General features: G+C 49.7%; 1 protein-coding gene across 1 annotated transcript in view; it reads left to right on the top strand.

The window, feature by feature from the left end:
* Positions 1-17780, top strand: part of SH3RF1 (SH3 domain containing ring finger 1) — a 151021-nt gene that overhangs the window by 98690 nt on the left and 34551 nt on the right. The window contains exons 3-4 of the mRNA XM_029201583.1: positions 7272-7547; positions 8364-8459. Coding sequence (XP_029057416.1) covers positions 7272-7547; positions 8364-8459 — 372 coding nt within the window. The remainder of the gene's footprint in view (positions 1-7271; positions 7548-8363; positions 8460-17780) is intronic.

Here is a 17780-nt window from a genome sequence, read left to right as displayed (position 1 = left end):
GATGTGAGAACCGTGTGCCCGGGCGCGGGATGAGCAGCCCCTTCTCCAGACCAGGGGCGGGGTGTGTCCTCCCCACGGAGGCCGCACCCGCTCTGGTCCTAAAGCAGGCGTGGCTTCTGCGTCTGGGAAACGGTCTGTCCCGTTGACCTGCACCCTGAACTTGGTCTTATTTACATCTGATTCCAAACAACAGAGGCATCCGTCCCAGACAGAAAACTGTAAGTGGGAGAAACCTGAACTCCTTGTCAACTAAGCACATGTCCAGGGGCTGGGGGCCCTCCGGGTAGGAAGGTGGGGTTGAGGGGGGCTGCCCTGTGGCCTTCCGTGAAGGGCTGTCTCAGTCCGTTCGGGCCGCTCTCATAAAATACCACAGACCGGGCAGCTTGTAAACAACAGAAATGATTTCTCGCTGTTTCAGCGGCTGGGAAGTCCAGGATCAGGTGTCTGGTGGAGGCCCCCTCCTGGGTCCACAGCTGGTACCTCTCACCGTGTCCTCACAGGGCAGAAGGGATGAGGGATTTCTCTGGGCCTCTTTCATTAGGGCACTGATCCCACTCTCTAGGGCTCCACCCTCTTGACCTAAGCACCCACCTCTACACCATGACCTCTACACCATCGCCTCTATACCATCACCTTTGGGGGGTAGGGTTTCAGCATAGGAATCTTGGGGGGGACGCAGACAGGCAGACAGTAGCCAGGAGGCGTGGCACGTTTGAGGCCGGAGGTGATGAAAGCAGACTGCTTCGCTTGCTGAGGGTGGAAAATATGACGTGAAAGCATCCAAAAGGAGGGCCGTGAAAGTCATGGTGTAGGACGTTAATCTGATTGAAGAGGGTAACCGGGATCATCTTCAGATTCCAGAGACACAGGCGGTGTGGCCAGGCCCACGCTTCCAGAACTGCTCCCGCTGCTGCTGTTGTGGCCCTTTGGTTCTCTTTTCCCCTCTCTAATTCTTAGGGTTTTAATTTTTATTTATTTATTTATTCTTTATTTTTATTTTTTTTTGCAGTACACAGGCCTCTCACTGCTGCGGCCTCTCCCGTTGCGGAGCACAGGCTCCGGACGCGCAGGCTTAGGGGCCATGGCCCACGAGCCCAGCCTTTCCACAGCATGTGCGATCCTCCCGGACCAGGACACAAACCCGTGTCCCCTGCATCGGCAGGCAGACTGTCAACCACTGCACCACCAGGGAAGCCCTCTTAGGGTTTTTAATCCCCTAAATACAGGTCTTTCCCTTTGGCCTCCGTCTTCCCTATAGCACTGCCTATGACACTGTGCTCTGGACAAGGCTGTCCTGGACAAGTAGGAGAGGGGACGGGGGCGGGGTGGGCCTGACTGCACCCCACACAGATGTATTTATTGAGCCTCAGTATTGTGATTCCTGGAGAAACAGCAGAGTCTCATATCAGTTTTTCTTAAGTTTGGAAAACTCTTCACTTTCTCCCCGGATGTTTGAACATAATTATTTGACTCAAATTAACTTTGTTATGTCTTTACATTTAGTTAAATACTGGTTAAGCAGCCAGTTATGTATCATTCGAGTCTGTAGCAGTGAGAGTGCAGTCCAGGGAAATTGGTGAGAAAGCTGCTGCTTCGTCTCCTCTCTTTTTATCTTTAGTTTATTTTTTTTCCGTCTCTCTCTCTCTCTCTCTCTCCCTCTCTCCGACCCTTCCCTACAACGTTAATGCCACTAAAACAAGGCTGGAAAGTGTCCCCGGCTGCTTGCTGCTTGCTCAGGAGATGCTCTGGGAGGAGAGGAGGGTGGGAACGCGGGAGGGGTGTGAGGAAGAGGAAGGGGGAGGGTGGTAGGAGGAGGGGCGGCCGCGTGCCACAGAAGCAGGCAGGCTAGCCTGGGCAGCCCTGTTCCATGGCGGGTGGAGGGGCCAGGTCTGGGCAGAGGAGACAGTTGGAGGCAGGGAAGGGGACACTGGCCTAGCAGAATAAGGACAAACAAAGAATAAATGCGAGTGAAAAAAAACATGGTTTTCTTCATTTCTGTCTATACGCAGCTGCTGTCCTCCAAGTGCTGGTAGATACGGCTGAAGTCAGTCTGATGAGAAAATGTTATGTGGCAAATGGAGGTGGAGGCTTAAGAAAGTGATCGGATCAAAATGCCCCGGCAGAGTGCTGTCCACACAGAAATATTAAAGGAAAGAGCAAGTAAAGTGATGGGCTTTTGTGGGATTATGGCATTCACAGCCCCTTCTGCTGTTGCCTTGGAAAAATAACCTTGTAATATTCATCTTGGATGTTTGTTATATTGAAGTGGAAACATTTCAAGGGATGATCAAGTTGTATTTGAGTGGTAATCCAACCCAGAGATTCTGAGAACAGCACTTAAGACTTATTCACTGTTAAAGAATCAGTATTTTAATGAAATGCTGTTACATCCAGAGAGATATTTCACTTTGTGGGGGGTAGGGAAAAGCCAACATGTATTTTGTATACAAGGAACATTTAAACAATCTTTTCCTAAACCATTTTGCTACTTGTTACTCTGTGTGCAGTGCTTAGTGCTTCCTATCTGGTTATTTCTTTGGGCCTCAGTTCTTTCTGGAAAGTTTTTGAAAGTCAAGTTGCAACCAGCCAGAGTTTAGGCCAATTGAAATACAGCTAAACTATTAAATTATACACATTTTATGGCTTTCCTGTGACAAGCATATCTTCTAGATGTTCTTTTTAGTAGGTCTTTGAATCTTTTTTTACTTAATGGAGCAGTAAGAAACGCATGAAGGAATTTGAATTTAGAGAGGCTGTCTTGCATGTGTATCTGGGCACTGGCATTTAGTGTCTGTAAAATCAATTGGCAGTGAATGTTTTATTTACCTCTTAGGATCTCAGCTAGATCATCAAGCAGCGCTTTGCCAGATATATTGGAATACAGTCGATGGTACGGAAATGGAGTGGAAAGCAGTGAATCAGAAATATTTGTGTGCCGGTCTCATGAGGATTTTAATGCCCTGTAAAATACCTGTGTATATAATGGGGAAGCAAGCATTATTGGAAAAGTAGAACTGGCGCACTGGCATAGTTACTCTCTTGTACATGAGCAAAATAGTCACTGTTTACCAAAACGTTATCAAACCTCAAATTGCCTACACTGCCCAGCTCTTTGCCGAGGCCTGAGTGGCAGCTGCAGATCGAGGCTGGCCGCAGTGCCGGGTTCTCTGCAGCCTTTTGGCTTCGGAGCCTCCCTTTCATGTGTAGCCAAGTGAAATGTGAGCTCTGCAGATACCGCGGCCCTGGCCAGGCAGCAGTTTGGAAAGGCTGCCGAGGGCCCGGAGGCCAGGGGCCGGGCGAGGCCACGACTCCCAGGCCTTTGCAGGGCAGTGACCGAGGGGCTCTGAGGTTCCAGGCACGTTTCCCTGCGAGACCAGGCCTGGGCTCTCAGGCGGTGGTTTTGGCTTCATCCTTCAGACGCTGCGTGAGGAATATGCAGTCTTTATTGCTCTTCAGTCGCTTAACCGTTTCTCCTTCACCTTCCACAATCTGTGTGGCGATCAGTCTTTTAAAAGATCAGTGCACTTCGCTGGATTTGAAATCAGGGTGGGGTTCGTCTTATTTCATACAGGAAGCCGCCTTTGGGGAAGTCTGACACAACTGGCTTTTCAGCCTCTTGGAATTTAATTGGAAAAGCACAGCAGAGAAGGACAGGGCCGGGTGCCCGGGTGTCCGCTGGTGGGTTAGGTGGCCCTTGGCCTCGGGATTGTTTCTCTGTGGCTCCCGGTCACTGGGAGAACCCGATTCACAAATAAATCAGTGTGAGTTGGTGCGTTTCCGGTGGCAGTCAGGGATGTAACCGGGCTGACCGTACGCACATCACTGTTCCCTGAAGTTTTATTCTTGCTGCTCATGTGTTAAGAATGTTGGATGATTTTAGGAACACTTAGTAGAATTGCTTTGATGGGAATGTTAGTAAGTCCGTCAGGCCGCCGGTGCGTGGAAATGATCTACGGAGAAATACATTCCTTCCCTCCCACACCAGCCCATGAGAAAAGAGCCGTCCTGTGGGTCACTGGGGAGCTGACAGGTCTCCCCAGGGAGCAGTCCAAGCGGTCCTGAGTGCCGGATCTGGGTCTCGGTGCTGCGTTTGGCTGGCCAAACAGAGCTAATCGAGGTGGGGAGAAAACCGAGAGGACAGGCCACAATGGTGCACAGCGCTCTCCATCACCGAGCCAGTAATAGGATCTTCAGTTAATTCACACAGCCTTCCAGCTCCCTGCACTGGCCCTGCCGGAGTGAGATACAGCCTCACACAGAACGCCACCCCCTACTAGACAGGGCGTGTCGGTGCGTCTGTAATTTCTTCTGTTCACCCAGAAGATGAAAACAAACGTGTGCTTCAGAAATGCCCCCCGTGAAGTCCCGACGCCTCCCTAGGAGGAGCAGGCTTTGGGTTGCTGCACAGTGAGTGTGCTCTGGAAATGCTGACCGGCCCTTCCTGCTGGGCGGTGCCAGTGATGGCGCTTCTGCCCACTGGCCACTTGCAGTGGTTTACACACTTTACTTCTCTTGGTCCTCATGGCACCCTGAAGGTGAAATTAGGCCCGGAGAGGCTCACCTGCTCAGGATCACACAGCAGGTGAGCAGCCGCTCCGGGATTGTCACTCCTCCGGCTCCGTCGCTCAGCGCTGTTTACTGCTTGTTTATTTACTGTCATTTCCTCCAGTGTGTCTTAGGAAGTATTGTTGAACTGTGACTCCCAGACTTCCAGAAACACACGGTAAAGAAGACATGGCGAGGCCCTTCTGTGAGAGGGGACGGGACCTATGACCCTTCCCTGAAGCCAGCACGGCAGGACTGCGACCCGGTTCAAAGAACTGGGCGGGGCTTCCCTGGTGGCGCAGTGGCTGAGAGTCCGCCTGCCGATGCAGGGGACGCGGGTTCGTGCCCCGGTCTGGGAGGATCCCACGTGCCGCAGAGCGGCTGGGCCCGTGAGCCATGGCCGCTGAGCCTGCGCGTCCGGAGCCTGTGCTCCGCAACGGGAGAGGCCACAACAGTGAGAGGCCCGCGTACCGCAAAAAAACCCCAAAAAGCCAAAGAAAGGACCGGGCGGCATCAGCGTCTCGCAGGGGAAACCGAAGGGCGCATTGGAGTAGTCGACGGAGTTCGGTCAGGCCTGGGTGAGGGGGGTCGTGTCATTAGAAGCAGGGTCCGAAGGTCAGAGGGCCTTTGCAGGGTCCAAGGACTTCTGGAAGGCTGGGCTCCGGTGTCCTCCGGAGCAGCTCCTGTTAAGCAAACCCAGCAGGCCACGGGCGAGGCTGGCCAGGCCCCCCGCCCGCAGCGGTCGACAGCAGCAGCCGGCTCTTCCTTTGACGCCAAGCAAGAATACCTCACCAAGCAAAGTTGGGCCAGACGCTGAATCTCTGACTGGAAGCTAAACTAATTATGCAAAACTATGTTAGGAAGTTCTGTTGCCATCAGGGTTTGATCCACTTTTTTGGAGGGGGCGGGGGCAGGGAGAGACTTTAAAATAGCTTAAAAAAAAAAAACCATCGCCGTCCCCCTGCCTGCCCGCCCCCTGCCCATTTTCTCCCCCCCCACCCCCACCCCCCGGCCGGACTCGCCCTCCTGGCAGGGTTCTTCCCGCCTGGTGCTGCCTGAAGGACACAGCAGTTGAGACGCTCCAGCCTGCCACTCAGGGCCCCTGTAAGCTGCCTGCCCACCTGTGTGCACTCACACACCTGCTCCCTCCTGAGCATCGCGTTCTCCGTCAAGCCGGTCGCTCTGCCCCGCGTGCTCCTTGCCTTTGGGGGTGCTGCCCCCAGCGCCCCTGCTTTTCTCTTTCTTTCTTCTTTTCTGGCTTTCCTGCTGGCTCCTCTTGTCTCCTTGAAGATGTGGCTCGTGTGTCCCTCCCTCCAGGAAGTGTTTCCATTTCCCACCCACTCCACCCCAAGACCTCTGCCCTCTGCTGCTGTCACAGCTCGGTCCCTGCGTCCCGGGTCGCGCAGTCCCCGCCCTCTGGCCTAGCGACTGCTAGCGCCTTGTCTCTCAAGGGGAACAGCTGTGCCTGTGCCTCCCTCAGTCCTCAGCACTCGCACACCACCTGGGAAGAAGGGAACGCTTGATAAATGTTTTCCGGGTGATGAATAAGTGAGTAAGTACGGAAAAAGCAGGAGCTCAGGAATCTCCTTCAGTGAATTACTTCGGGTGTTTGACGTGCCGTTTATCCTCTGAATCAAGGGTAGGCAGCCGTGACCCGGAGAGGCCACAAGTCGTCTTAAAGTGACACCTAACGCTCAGGAAGGGCACCTCCAGTGCCACCGGAGAGGGAGTATCGTATCCAGTCCATTTGGTGATTAGATTGCCTGGGGGCACACGCACGTGTTAAAGCCGTCACTTAAAACCATAATGCAGTGTGGTCACATCCAAAACCCCGTCTGTTAGCATCTCAGCCTGACGGTGCTCTCTAGGCAGGAAAGAGCAAAGGGGGAGCAGTCGTATGTAGGTTGTAAAGGCTATGTGTGCATGATCACGGGTTATGACCTCTGAGCGGCCGTTCCAGACCCCGGCACAGAGTTGGCCCCAGCTCATCCCTGAGTCCACGATGGAGAAAGAGCTGCTGCCCACAGTGAATGCCGTGGGAAACGTTTTCCCCAAAAGCCAAACTCTGATGCTTATCTGTCAAGCTTAAGAGCAGTTAGTAAATGAATGAATTGTTCTAAGTTTTTCCTCCTCTTCTTTTTTTTTTTCGGTGCTTATCATTTATCCTGCCGAGTAAAGTAGTTAATAGCGGAAATCAAGTTTTTTATGAGTTTTTGAGTTTTACGCCAGGAAGCCAGACACAGCAGCACTTCCATGTATTAAAAACCCCAAATAAGGCAAAAGCCCCACTAAATTAGCCTTAGGAACAGAATCAGCTCAGGGGCCGGGGATGGTCTCCTGTTTGTTTTGTTTGCTCTTGGTGACACATACGTATACAGTTTTTGTTTATTTTTGTCGGTACGCGGGCCTCTCACTGTTGTGGCCTCTCCCGTTGCGGAGCACAGGCTCCGGACGCGCAGGCCCAGCGGCCATGGCTCAGGGGCCCAGCCGCTCCGCGGCACGTGGGATCTTCCCGGACCGGGGCACGAACCCGTGTGTCCTGCATCGGCAGGCGGACTCTCAACCACTGCGCCACCAGGGAAGCCCCGTATACAGTTTTTTAATGTGAGGTTTTCTTTGTAGGGCAAAGTGTGGAGTTGACCTTGACTTAACAACCATGATAATACAGTTGGATTTTCAGACATTTGGGGACCATTGTTTCATTAAAACTCTTCTCTTTCCTTTAGGGAATACCTCAGTTACCATGTGCCAAAGCATTATACAACTACGAAGGCAAAGAGCCCGGGGACCTTAAATTCAGCAAAGGTGACATCATCATTTTGCGGCGACAAGTGGATGAAAATTGGTACCACGGGGAGGTCAACGGGGTCCATGGCTTTTTCCCCACCAACTTCGTGCAGATCATCAAACCGTTACCTCAGCCCCCGCCTCAGTGCAAAGCACTTTATGACTTTGAAGTTAAAGACAAGGAAGCCGACAAAGATTGCCTTCCGTTTGCAAAGGTAAAGTGAGAACAGCATCGCCTTCTCTGTACCTGGCTGCATAGACTATGGCTTCTGTTTCCTTGTGCAAAAACATATGATAGTTTCATGTGAACTATCTCACTGTGCTTCTAAAAATATCTGGAAGCAGGCTTCTCAGAGTCACAAAGACAGTAATTTTGTGCACAGACTGTTCTCTGTGAAAGATAATTTTGGTTGATGCGCTGTGTGGTATCATTTTCGTATTTAGGGCCTAAATGTAATTCTGAGCTACGTTTCGGGGTGTGTGTGTGCGCCACTCGGGGATTTTAATTCCCTGAATTACGGATAACAAAGTGAAACATCGTTACTTCCTTATTATATATGAAAATTTCTTTGCTGCAAAGCACACAAGACTGTATCTACTGAATTGATAAAATGCTTTGGGATTTTGAGCAGAATGTTGTGTTTTTTTGGTAAAGAAAAACAGTAGGGTGTATACTTAAATGGGTATTTGGTGTATTATCAGAGAAAAAGTGAAAAGAACCTGAAAATTTATCTGGACCAGGGGTTCAGGGGGCCTGGGTGGGATTTGAGGTTGCAATTTGTGGGTCTAAACAAATTCAGCCGTCAGCCCCTCGGTGGAGGGGCTGGTAGTTTACAGCTGTCTGGTCTGATGGGGGATGCCAAGCTGACTGGTAATTACCATTCAGTTCATCAGCTTCTTCCATTCACAAGCTGAAGACACGTCATGGAACTTTTACTCATGTACTCTTACGACTTGAGTCCCATATTGAAAAGAAAATTAGGTGGCGAGCTTCCTGGGATGAGGTAGAGTAACGTTCATTGTTTCTTCAGGATGACGTTCTGACTGTGATCCGCAGAGTGGACGAAAACTGGGCTGAAGGCATGCTGGCAGACAAAATAGGAATATTTCCAATTTCGTATGTTGAGGTAAGTCAGCCTGTAGAAACGTCAGTTGTGTTAGTGTTCGGCTTAGCAAATCAGCCTTCAGTGTGCAATTTGAGTATTCAGAAATCCTCAGGATCACTTCTCAGTATGTACCTGCATCGCATCATTGTTGCACACCTTGAACTGATACAGTGTTACATGTCCATTATGTCTCAATAAACCTAGGGGGAAAAAAAGAAAGACGAAAACCTAATCGATTAATAAAAAAAAAAAAGCCCTCATAGCACAAAGCCCCAGGAACGCACCTGTTCTAAATCCTGGGATGGAATTCCTCTACCCTGCCCTACAATTCCTGAGGACCAGGAGACTGTGAAACGTTTGAACTCTGAACTTTGTCCCCTGCTAAGAGCATCGGTGTGTCTGTTGAGTGGGACCCTGGGCTCCCTGCCGGTCCCTGTGCTGTCTGCAGCCACTCTTTTCTGTCGGCAGCTGTGTGGTCAGAGGCTGGTGAAGGTCCCGACTAAGGTGAGAGATGCGTGTTTCTGTCTGTTTACGCGTTCTTCCACGTGCCCCACGTCTCAGAACTGCGACAGTGATTTGCACGGTAGCCTCCAGAAAATGTTAAATAAGCAATGAACCGCCTTCACCCCATCCCAGCAATAACTAGCCACGCTGCCCCCTTTAACCAGCTTTACTCGGAAAGGCATGGCCAACCCGATTCAGCGAAGTCTTCAGCGAAGACTTTTTAGGAATATGTGTAAAGTAACATGTATTATTTTAAAGAATAACACAAATTAAGAATGAACTAGGAAGTTACATTCAGCCTTATTACATCATATATCATAAACTTTTTTTTTAACATCTTTACTGGAGTATAATTGCTTTACAATGGTGTGTTAGTTTCTGCTTTATAACAAAGTGAATCAGTTATACCTATCATAAACTTTCATGTCCTTTAGTCATGAGACTTTCATGTCAAAAACAAAATTTGAAGGGATTTTCAAAGAACGAAAGACCAGCCCAAACAACCGTACAAGGTTAGCTGAGGTCACAGAAGGCTTCTGGGAAGAAGCGATTTCTTAGTGATGTCTGTGTCCTGGGTAAATGTGCATGGAAAAGGTGCATTGTTATGGCAGAAAGGACACCCATGCCGCACAACCAGCATGTGCACAGGCCAGAAAGTAAGAGACAGCACAGATCGGGAAATTGAAAGTAATTCTCTTGTTTGAGATGTCAAAGCATGTATCTCAAGATGTAAAAAAAGAAAACCCACACCACTTGTGTTCCCATCTTTTCATCTGAGGCATTTATTTTGGCGTGGTTCTGAGGACAAAAATGACAAATTGTGTCATCGTAGCCAGCGTTCAGTCTCCCCACAGACTGTGAGATGGCCAACGTTTTCCTAGTAGAACTCCCCTGGACTATCGTGAATCTGTGGAAAGGTAATTCAGACCATGTAAAAAGCCTTGAAGTTTATCCGTATCCTTCAGGTGTTCCTGTTTATTAAAACATTTTTTCCTCCTTGGAAAGTAAACAGTAGAAAAAAAATTCTTAGCTCTCAGGTAATCCTTCCTGCACATTATTTACATATTCTAACTGCGGTCACAAAAAGTTACACGCGTTCCCAAGCATCTGAATCGTGACAGTGAGGAGTGTGGGTACCGCAAGCTTAGTCGTGAGAGCCTGTCTTCGCTTGCTGGGTATTAGCAATCCTACTTGCTAGCACTTGGCGTGTGAGGTGTGGAAGAGGATTGCTGTGCTTTTGTTACTGGGCAGGTGTAGAATTGCGTGATAGGCATAAAAGATCCACCCACGGCAAACCCAGAGTCACCGAGAGTCACTTGAGTCATGAGGATTATTTACTCTGACTTCGGTTGGTAAGATAAACTTCTGCCCAAGTGGAAAATACTTTCATTCTTCTGCCTCTTTTCTTTCGCAAGAGTATTTTCCTCATTTGAACCACAGTTTTGCCAGTTGAGACGAGGTGAACAAATCATCTCTCCCGGGGAGACCGTGAGCTTCCCTTTGATGTCAGGCCGTAGGATGGAAGTTTCTGGCACCTGGGGATTAGCATGGGGATTCAGCCTTTAGGGGAAGAAGGGGTGGCAGATTTCAGTAGCAACCTACCGAAATTCAGCCGTTCATGTAAAGCGTAGACTGTCTTACAGGGCAGCCTCACATGGAGTGAAGCCAGCTAACTATGGGAATCAAAAACTGGGGCTTTTTCCTGAATAATGTCTTTCTCTTGCTCTGTAAACCCTTTTAGGGTCCAGACCATACCTCACTGTAAAAACAGACTGTGTTACAAAAATCCACTTGCAAGTTATTTTCTTATACCTTGTAGATATACATTTAGGTTTCCACCAGTGTTAGGTGCTTTTGCTTTTTTTTTTTTTTTTTTTTTTTTTGCGGTACGCGGGCCTCTCACTGCTGTGGCCGCTCCTGCTGCGGAGCACAGGCTCCGGACGCGCAGGCTCAGCGGCCATGGCTCACGGGCCCAGCCGCTCCGCGGCACGTGGGATCCTCCCGGACCGGGGCACGAACCCGCGTCCCCTGCATCGGCAGGCGGATTCCCAACCACTGCGCCACCAGGGAAGCCCCGCTTCTGCTTTTTTTCATGGTGCTGCTCCCCCAGACTGTTACCCCCCAAGGTGTGAGAAGGTTGTGTGTGATGGTGTGTCTCAGAGGGCCTGGCCCTGCTGTGTCCTGTGCACCATGGTTTGGAGCTCAGATCAGACCGTGACCCAGAGGATAGCAGTGGTCCTATAAGAGAATCTCAGCGCCACATCTTGTGAGGAAGTGAGTTCAGAACTGAGTCTGCAGAGTGGCATCTGGGCTTGTCACAGCGGAAGCTGGAACCCCGACTCCTGCTGGGTGGCTGGTTCGTGGAGATGCCCGTGGAACTTGCCTGGGGCAGAAACTCTGAGCAGGATGGGCTAGGGGTGGGGTGCAGGCTTGGAGCAGGACCTCTGGGGTCGAGTTGGGAGCTGAGTGTCAGTGGTGGCTGAGCAGAGAGCTGAGTCGGGGGACCCAGGGCATGAGAGGCAATGGTGGGGTGCTGTGCCCTTCCCATCCCTGCTCCCCACCTCCCTTCCGCCTTCCCCTCCAGCACCAGGACTGTGCACCGGGCTCCCCACCTGTATCACAGGAAGTGAGAAAACGGTGACCTGCCGACACATGACCTCCGATTAAAGTACCAGATTCTTCAGAGTTTGAGCAGAGAAGGAGAGTCTGGCTGGGGGTGACTAGGGAGAGAACGGCCACGTGAATGTCCTTGAATTCTGCCCCTCGGGTCTCTGTAAAGATGAGGGGTCTCCTGCCTTGATCACCATCACGCTCCCCTGGGCACTCTCCCATCAGAGCCCCGAGGCTGTGGGTTCTGTTCTGTAGGGAAGATAGATGTTTCTTGGGGAAACCCAGGGGACTCTTGGAGACACCGTGTCAGGATATGTGCAAAAGGGTGTATTTGTCAAGGAGTGAGTGCGCTTTTAAAAAGGAATCAGTAGCTTGCTATTTTTTTTTGTTCAGAAATATCGGGCTTCTCCAAAACCGAACGATTTTAACACCCTCGTTAATTCAGAGCTGACTCATTCACATTTCCTGGTCATTGGGACAAAGATGACGTAATTCCTAGCAAGCCCAAAGTTTGAATGAAGTAAGAGCTGAATATGGCATTTTGGATGAATTTCAAACATTGTTGTGTATTGTAGGCTTATGAGCTATACATTTTTATTAAATGTGTCGTACAATATTTTGATTCTTAGTCATTCATATAAACTATCACCCAGTTTTTTCAACAAAAAAAATTGTTTAGCAACTCTGCTGCAGATAGAATGTGAAAGTGAGCACTCCTCGTGTGCAAGTGGCGTGAGGTGGGCGTGGCCTGGTAGGCAGCTGTCTGGCTCTGTAGTTAACTGCCGGAAGGAAGGGCTGCATCCTCGGGTTAGATCGCTGCCCCGATGTCACCTCTGTGGGCACACCTGCCCTCACCACCTCGTCTAAAGAGGTTCTTCCCCTTCCACCTGCTTTGCCTCACCCACCAGGTGCTGTGATCCTGGAAAACCTTGGGCTCGGAGCCCAGACGGCCTGGATTCCAGTCTTGGCTGGATCGGTGATTGTGGTGTGACTGGTCTCCTCATGTGTAAAATAGTAGAGCCCTCAGGGTGAGGGTCGTCCAGTGGTGCTGTGCGCTGCCTGCAACTAGTGAGAGGTGTGTAGGGGGGACTATGGCCGTCACCACCGCTGGCATCGTAATCACTCCACCGCATCTTGTCACCTGTAGTTGTCTCATCTGTGGATGTTACTGTCTCCCAGTGTCCGCCCTGCATGGAACGCGAGCTCCCAGGGTCAGCATCTTGTCTGGTTCACCCGCTCTCCCGAGGTCCCCGCGTGTCACCTCCCCCAGGTTGACCCTCAGTAAACATGGGTTGAATGAATGAGTGAGCAACCCAAGGACCTTTTGAGCCGACATCAGGAATGAACTGGTTTCAGATGTGGCCAGCTTTGACATTTTTCAGCCAGAACGCCCAGCATTCGCTACCCAGCCATGTATTTTCTCATCAGTTTATCTTGGTGATACATCCGGACCCCACCATCCTCAAAGCACAAGGTCTCTCCGGTGACTTTAGGGAGATTGTTTTTTAATGAAGCTGGGTGAATCTTTGGTTATGCCTAGTTTAGAATTTTCCAGACTAAAATAACGGTGGCCATACTCTGTGGATTAGATCCTGGAGCCTCTACGGATTATCTCCTTGATACGTTCTGGCATGAATTTTCACCTGCTTGACACTATTCCTTTGGCTCACTTTGAGCAGACGTAGGGTGGCCTAATTGTTAAGGATACTCATTCTTTTAAAATAACTTTATGGAGTTATCAGTGACATATAATAAACTGCACATATTTAAAGTGTAAAGAGGTTTGCTGTCTTCAGCTTTCAGAATCAGACAAATCTTGGGAGATATTTCTATGCCCAGGGAACAGAATGGCGTCATCAGCTTTAACTGTGGAAAGTCACGTGTTTGGGTCTCCCGGAGCACCAGCGGCCTTCAGGGGGGTGATAGCTTCCTTTTCTGTGGACATGGGGACTTGGGAGATGTCATCTGTGTTTCAGGGAATTACAGGTGCAGGTTTAGGTATCGGGTTTGAAGTTGCCAAGGTGCCCCTTGAAGGAGCTAAGAAGAGCATTGTTCACTTTACTTCTTAGAGTCTTTGTGCTAGAACAGCGGTCCCTAACCTTTTCGGCACCGGGGACTGGTTTCGTGGAAGACAATTTTTCCATGGACTGGCGGTGGGGTGGGAATTGTTTGGGGATGGTTCAAGCTTGTTACATTGATTGTGCACTTTGTTTCTATTATTATTACATTGTAATATATGATGAAATAATTATGCAACTCACCATAATGAAGAATCATTGGGAGTCCTGAGCTTGTTTTCACTTGCCACTCACTGATAAGGTTTTGACCTGAGTCTGCAGTTGATTTATGATGGTCTCTGTGCCGTCAGACCTCTCTGCTAAGGATAATCTGTATTTGCAGCCGCTCCCCAGCACTAGCGTCACCGCCTCAGCTCCACCTCAGATCACCAGGCATTAGATTCTCATAAGGAGCGCGCAACCTACATCCCCAGCATGCACGGTTCACAGTAGGGTTCGGGGTCCTGTGAGAATCTCATGCCACCGCTGATCTGACAGGAGGCGGAGCTCAGGCGGTAACGTGAGCAATGGGGAGCGGCTGTAAATACAGACGGAGCTTCGCTTGCTGGCCCGCTGCTCACCTTCTGCCGTGCAGCCTGCTTCTTAACATTCAGCCAGTTGGGGACCCCTGCTCTGGAGAGTAATGAGAACCGAGGATCAAAATCGTCGTCTTTGATCTCTTAATCAGAGAGAGCTGATTGAACGATGTAAAAAGATATTCTGTCATTCGTATTTTGGGATGTATTCTTTTCCTTTTAAATGCAAAAGTGAGATGTTCAATTCACTGAAATCTTTTCTTTTTAAACGAGAAATGTAGGAAAATTGGGGGCCAGTTGGAAAGAGAATTATGATATTGCTTGGATTCCAGATACTCCTTCAATTCTGAAGTGAAGTAATTTTTATAAAATACATTTAGAGAAATTGTTGGGAAGTCGGGAAGGCAGTTGGTTGCCGCACTAACTTTCTCCCTCCATTTTTGAGGTAAATTAATTTCCATAAATGAAATCTAGAGTTGCTGTTGAGGAACCGGTGACGGAGACTTAACCCGTGCGCAGTGTAATACATTCGTTCACCTCCAAGTCTACACCGGCCCTGCTTTGAGTAGGGCTTTCAGCCCCATGGCCTCTGTCCCGCGCTGCGGGTCCTCGTATCCTCTGAGAGCTGTCAGCTTGGTGCAAGTGACAGTTGCATTTTGTTTTGCCACAATGACGGAAGGGGAGAGGATCTCTGGATTCCGAATTTCTCAGGGCAGAGGCAGGTCTCTGGACTCCAGGAAAAACCCCTGCTCGCTGCAGACAGCTCGAGGCAACCTGGCCAGACCCAATCAGAAAAGGAGCCCTGTAAATTAGGTAAGGATTTATTTAGGGCAGTTTGCACCCCATCTGTTATGCAGCAGCCTCTTTCCAATTTAAGAGTTTCCTTTTGTTTTCCATCAGGAAAACACTCTGGGAGCTGAGATTCCAAAGATGGGTTAATGTTTATCGACTTCTCGCCTCATGAGCAGGCAGTTTCCAGCACTCTGGGTAGTTTCATAGAACATAAACCTGCAGGCGTCCCGTGGAGCCTGGAGCAGAGGCCAAGGGTAATGACTAGTTGGTGTCTAACGTCCGCAGCGCTTTCCCCTAGGAGTCCTCAAATTCTTTAGCCTGGCCGCATTCCCCTGGGCCCTCACTAAGTTGGTCTGGTGATTGTTCCTGGAAAATTCCATACCTGGGAATTTTCCATACCTTTACAGCTCATCGGGAATGTTTCTTGGTCCATGTGTCTGTGGAAAGCTCACGCTTTCTTCAGGGTCCTGACGAAAACTATCATTTCTCATGAAGCCATTCTTCCCTGATTCTCCTTTGCAGAAACAAAACAGAGCAACCCTCTCCTTGTGTCAAACTTCCCTCGTATGCAGCTTGTCCATTCTTAAAGCCTGGCGCGTGCCAAGAGTGTAGCTATGTGTGTATAGGATTCACTGTTTTCCTGGGAGCCACATCGTAGATAAAAAAACATTTTTAATGATTTTATTTCTGTGGTATAATCACATTCCAGAAGAGTTGGAAAGGAAAGAAAGAACCCTTAGGCCCATCACATATAATTTTGGTAAATATCCTTCCATTCTTTTTCCCTGTGCTTTATTTAATGAGACCACACATATGATTTTGCCTTTCTCTACACTATTATAGTGTTACTAGCCATCAGTTTTTGTGACTGCATAATAAACGTTTTAGGAGCTAAACTGTAATTTAGTTAATTATTTTTCCAATTTTTAAACAAGTGTCTTGTTTAGGGACACCCAGCCAGTAATTGAGAGGTGAATTGTGGTCTTTCTCAGACAGCCTGTGTCTGCCCTAGACCCCTGCCCTGCAGTTGCCTCTGAGGATATGTGATGATGGCTAGTCTTCCTAAGGTTGGTACAGAATCACTGTTATTACCAAGCTTCGCTTAAGAAGTGTTTAGTTCATTTTGATTTTTCATCAAGACTAGTGACAACTTTTCAGGTTTGAACACGCAGAAGGTTAATTTTCAGAAATGATGAACCATTCAACAATTTCAAAGAACTGAGGTTGCCTTTTTTAAGAAAAAAATCACACATTCATTAAAACCACAATATTTTAAGGTCTTAAATTTTATTATTTGAAATTTTTATCATATTGCTTTATACACCCTAAATTTGGTAGTAACTAAGGTTTTTTAAAGAAGTGAAGTAGGGACTTCCCTGGTGGTGCAGTGGTTGAGAATCTGCCCGCCAATGTAGGGGACAGGGATTCGATCCCTGGTCCGGGAAGATCCCACATGCCGTGGAGCAACTAAGCCCATGAGCCACAACTGCTGAGCCCGCGTGTCACAACTACTGAAGCCCATGCTCCACAACAGAGAGAAGTCACCGTAATGAGAAGCCCGCGCACCAGAATGAAGAGTAACCCCCGCTCGCTGCAACTAGGGAAAGCCCGCGCACAGCAACAAAGACCCAATGCAGCCCCACCACCCCCCAAAATAAAAGCAGCGAAGTAGGTGCAGTTTAATTAAGCAAGGGTTGTCTTGTGTCCCGGAAGAGACAGAATGAGTGTCCTGCATATTTGTGTGCATCTGTGGCATCTTGATGGAGCTCCTGGGAAGAAGCTTCCCTGTAGTGAAGTAGACGTGGTTCAGGAAGGGTGTCGGGAGGTGGTGTGGAGCAGCTGCCCTGGTGACAGTGGAGTGGCCTGTCCCCCAGGCCTCTCGGGTGTGTGAGCAGGCATCTCTGCAGGCGGGAAGGGGGAAGAAGGTCCCAAACCCCTGTGTGGGGTCACCGCATGGCCTCTTCTGTGCCGATTCCTTCCTGGCGGTCTCTCTGTTTCCCACCCGCTGCCCCCAACACTTTAGGTTCCAGGGGAGGGGGGCAAAATACCGTTCACCGGTTTATTAACTGATTACATATCAACGTGGGATTTCTGTCCGTGTGTCTTGTCACATCAACAAATGCTTGCTTAGAATTTAATGGCAGTTCCATATTCTTAACCTCCTGACATGGATGTGTGTATATTTCTTCCTGCATCTACTCACGAGGTCCTTGAAGATGGAATGTGTTGTTGATCGTATCCTTTAGGTTACCAGACGTTTCTTGTTCACTGTGTGTGTTTGGTGAGAGAGAAACACACCCCAAACCTGGTGTCTTGTCAGATCCAGGAGCACAGGGCAGTGAGCTGGCCCAGGTTTTAAGTCATCCACTGGGTGCTCTCCTGGGTACTGCGATTGATCTGTCGCTGCCGAGGTAATGGTGGGCCTGCCCTTCAGCCTTCGGGGTCCAGCTCCCCCCGCCCTCCCTGCGTGGTCACTGTTGGCGTCTCTGTCGTCCTGGGGTCAGGGCTGCCCCTCCGCACCTGCTCTCCCAGACAGGGCTGCATCCGCGCACCTTTGCTGGTTTCCATTTCCAGTGTTTGCTCGCCCAGGCTCCCCTTCCTGTTGGAGGAGGGTCAGCCTCTCGCCGTCCTCGGGCTGTACGCTGTCTGCACGCCCCTCAGTGACGGTGCCACCTCCCTCCTCCTCTCCTGCCAGAATCCCCAGGGTCACTTGCTGTCCCTGCGGTCATCGCCCTCCTGGCTGCCGGCCAGCTGCTGTCGTGCTTTACTCTCTCTGCGACGGGGACCCCTGCCATGATGCTTGTTTCTTCTTTTCCCTGCAAAAGCCCCTGCCCCCCCCCCCC

This window comes from Monodon monoceros, unplaced genomic scaffold, assembly GCF_005190385.1.
Source record: "Monodon monoceros isolate NGI ecotype Baffin Bay Population unplaced genomic scaffold, NGI_Narwhal_1 Super_Scaffold_5, whole genome shotgun sequence".
Classification (NCBI taxonomy): domain Eukaryota; kingdom Metazoa; phylum Chordata; class Mammalia; order Artiodactyla; family Monodontidae; genus Monodon; species Monodon monoceros.
The sequence above is the reverse complement of the archived record's forward strand: the minus strand, read 5'-3'. Positions and strand labels throughout refer to the sequence as shown.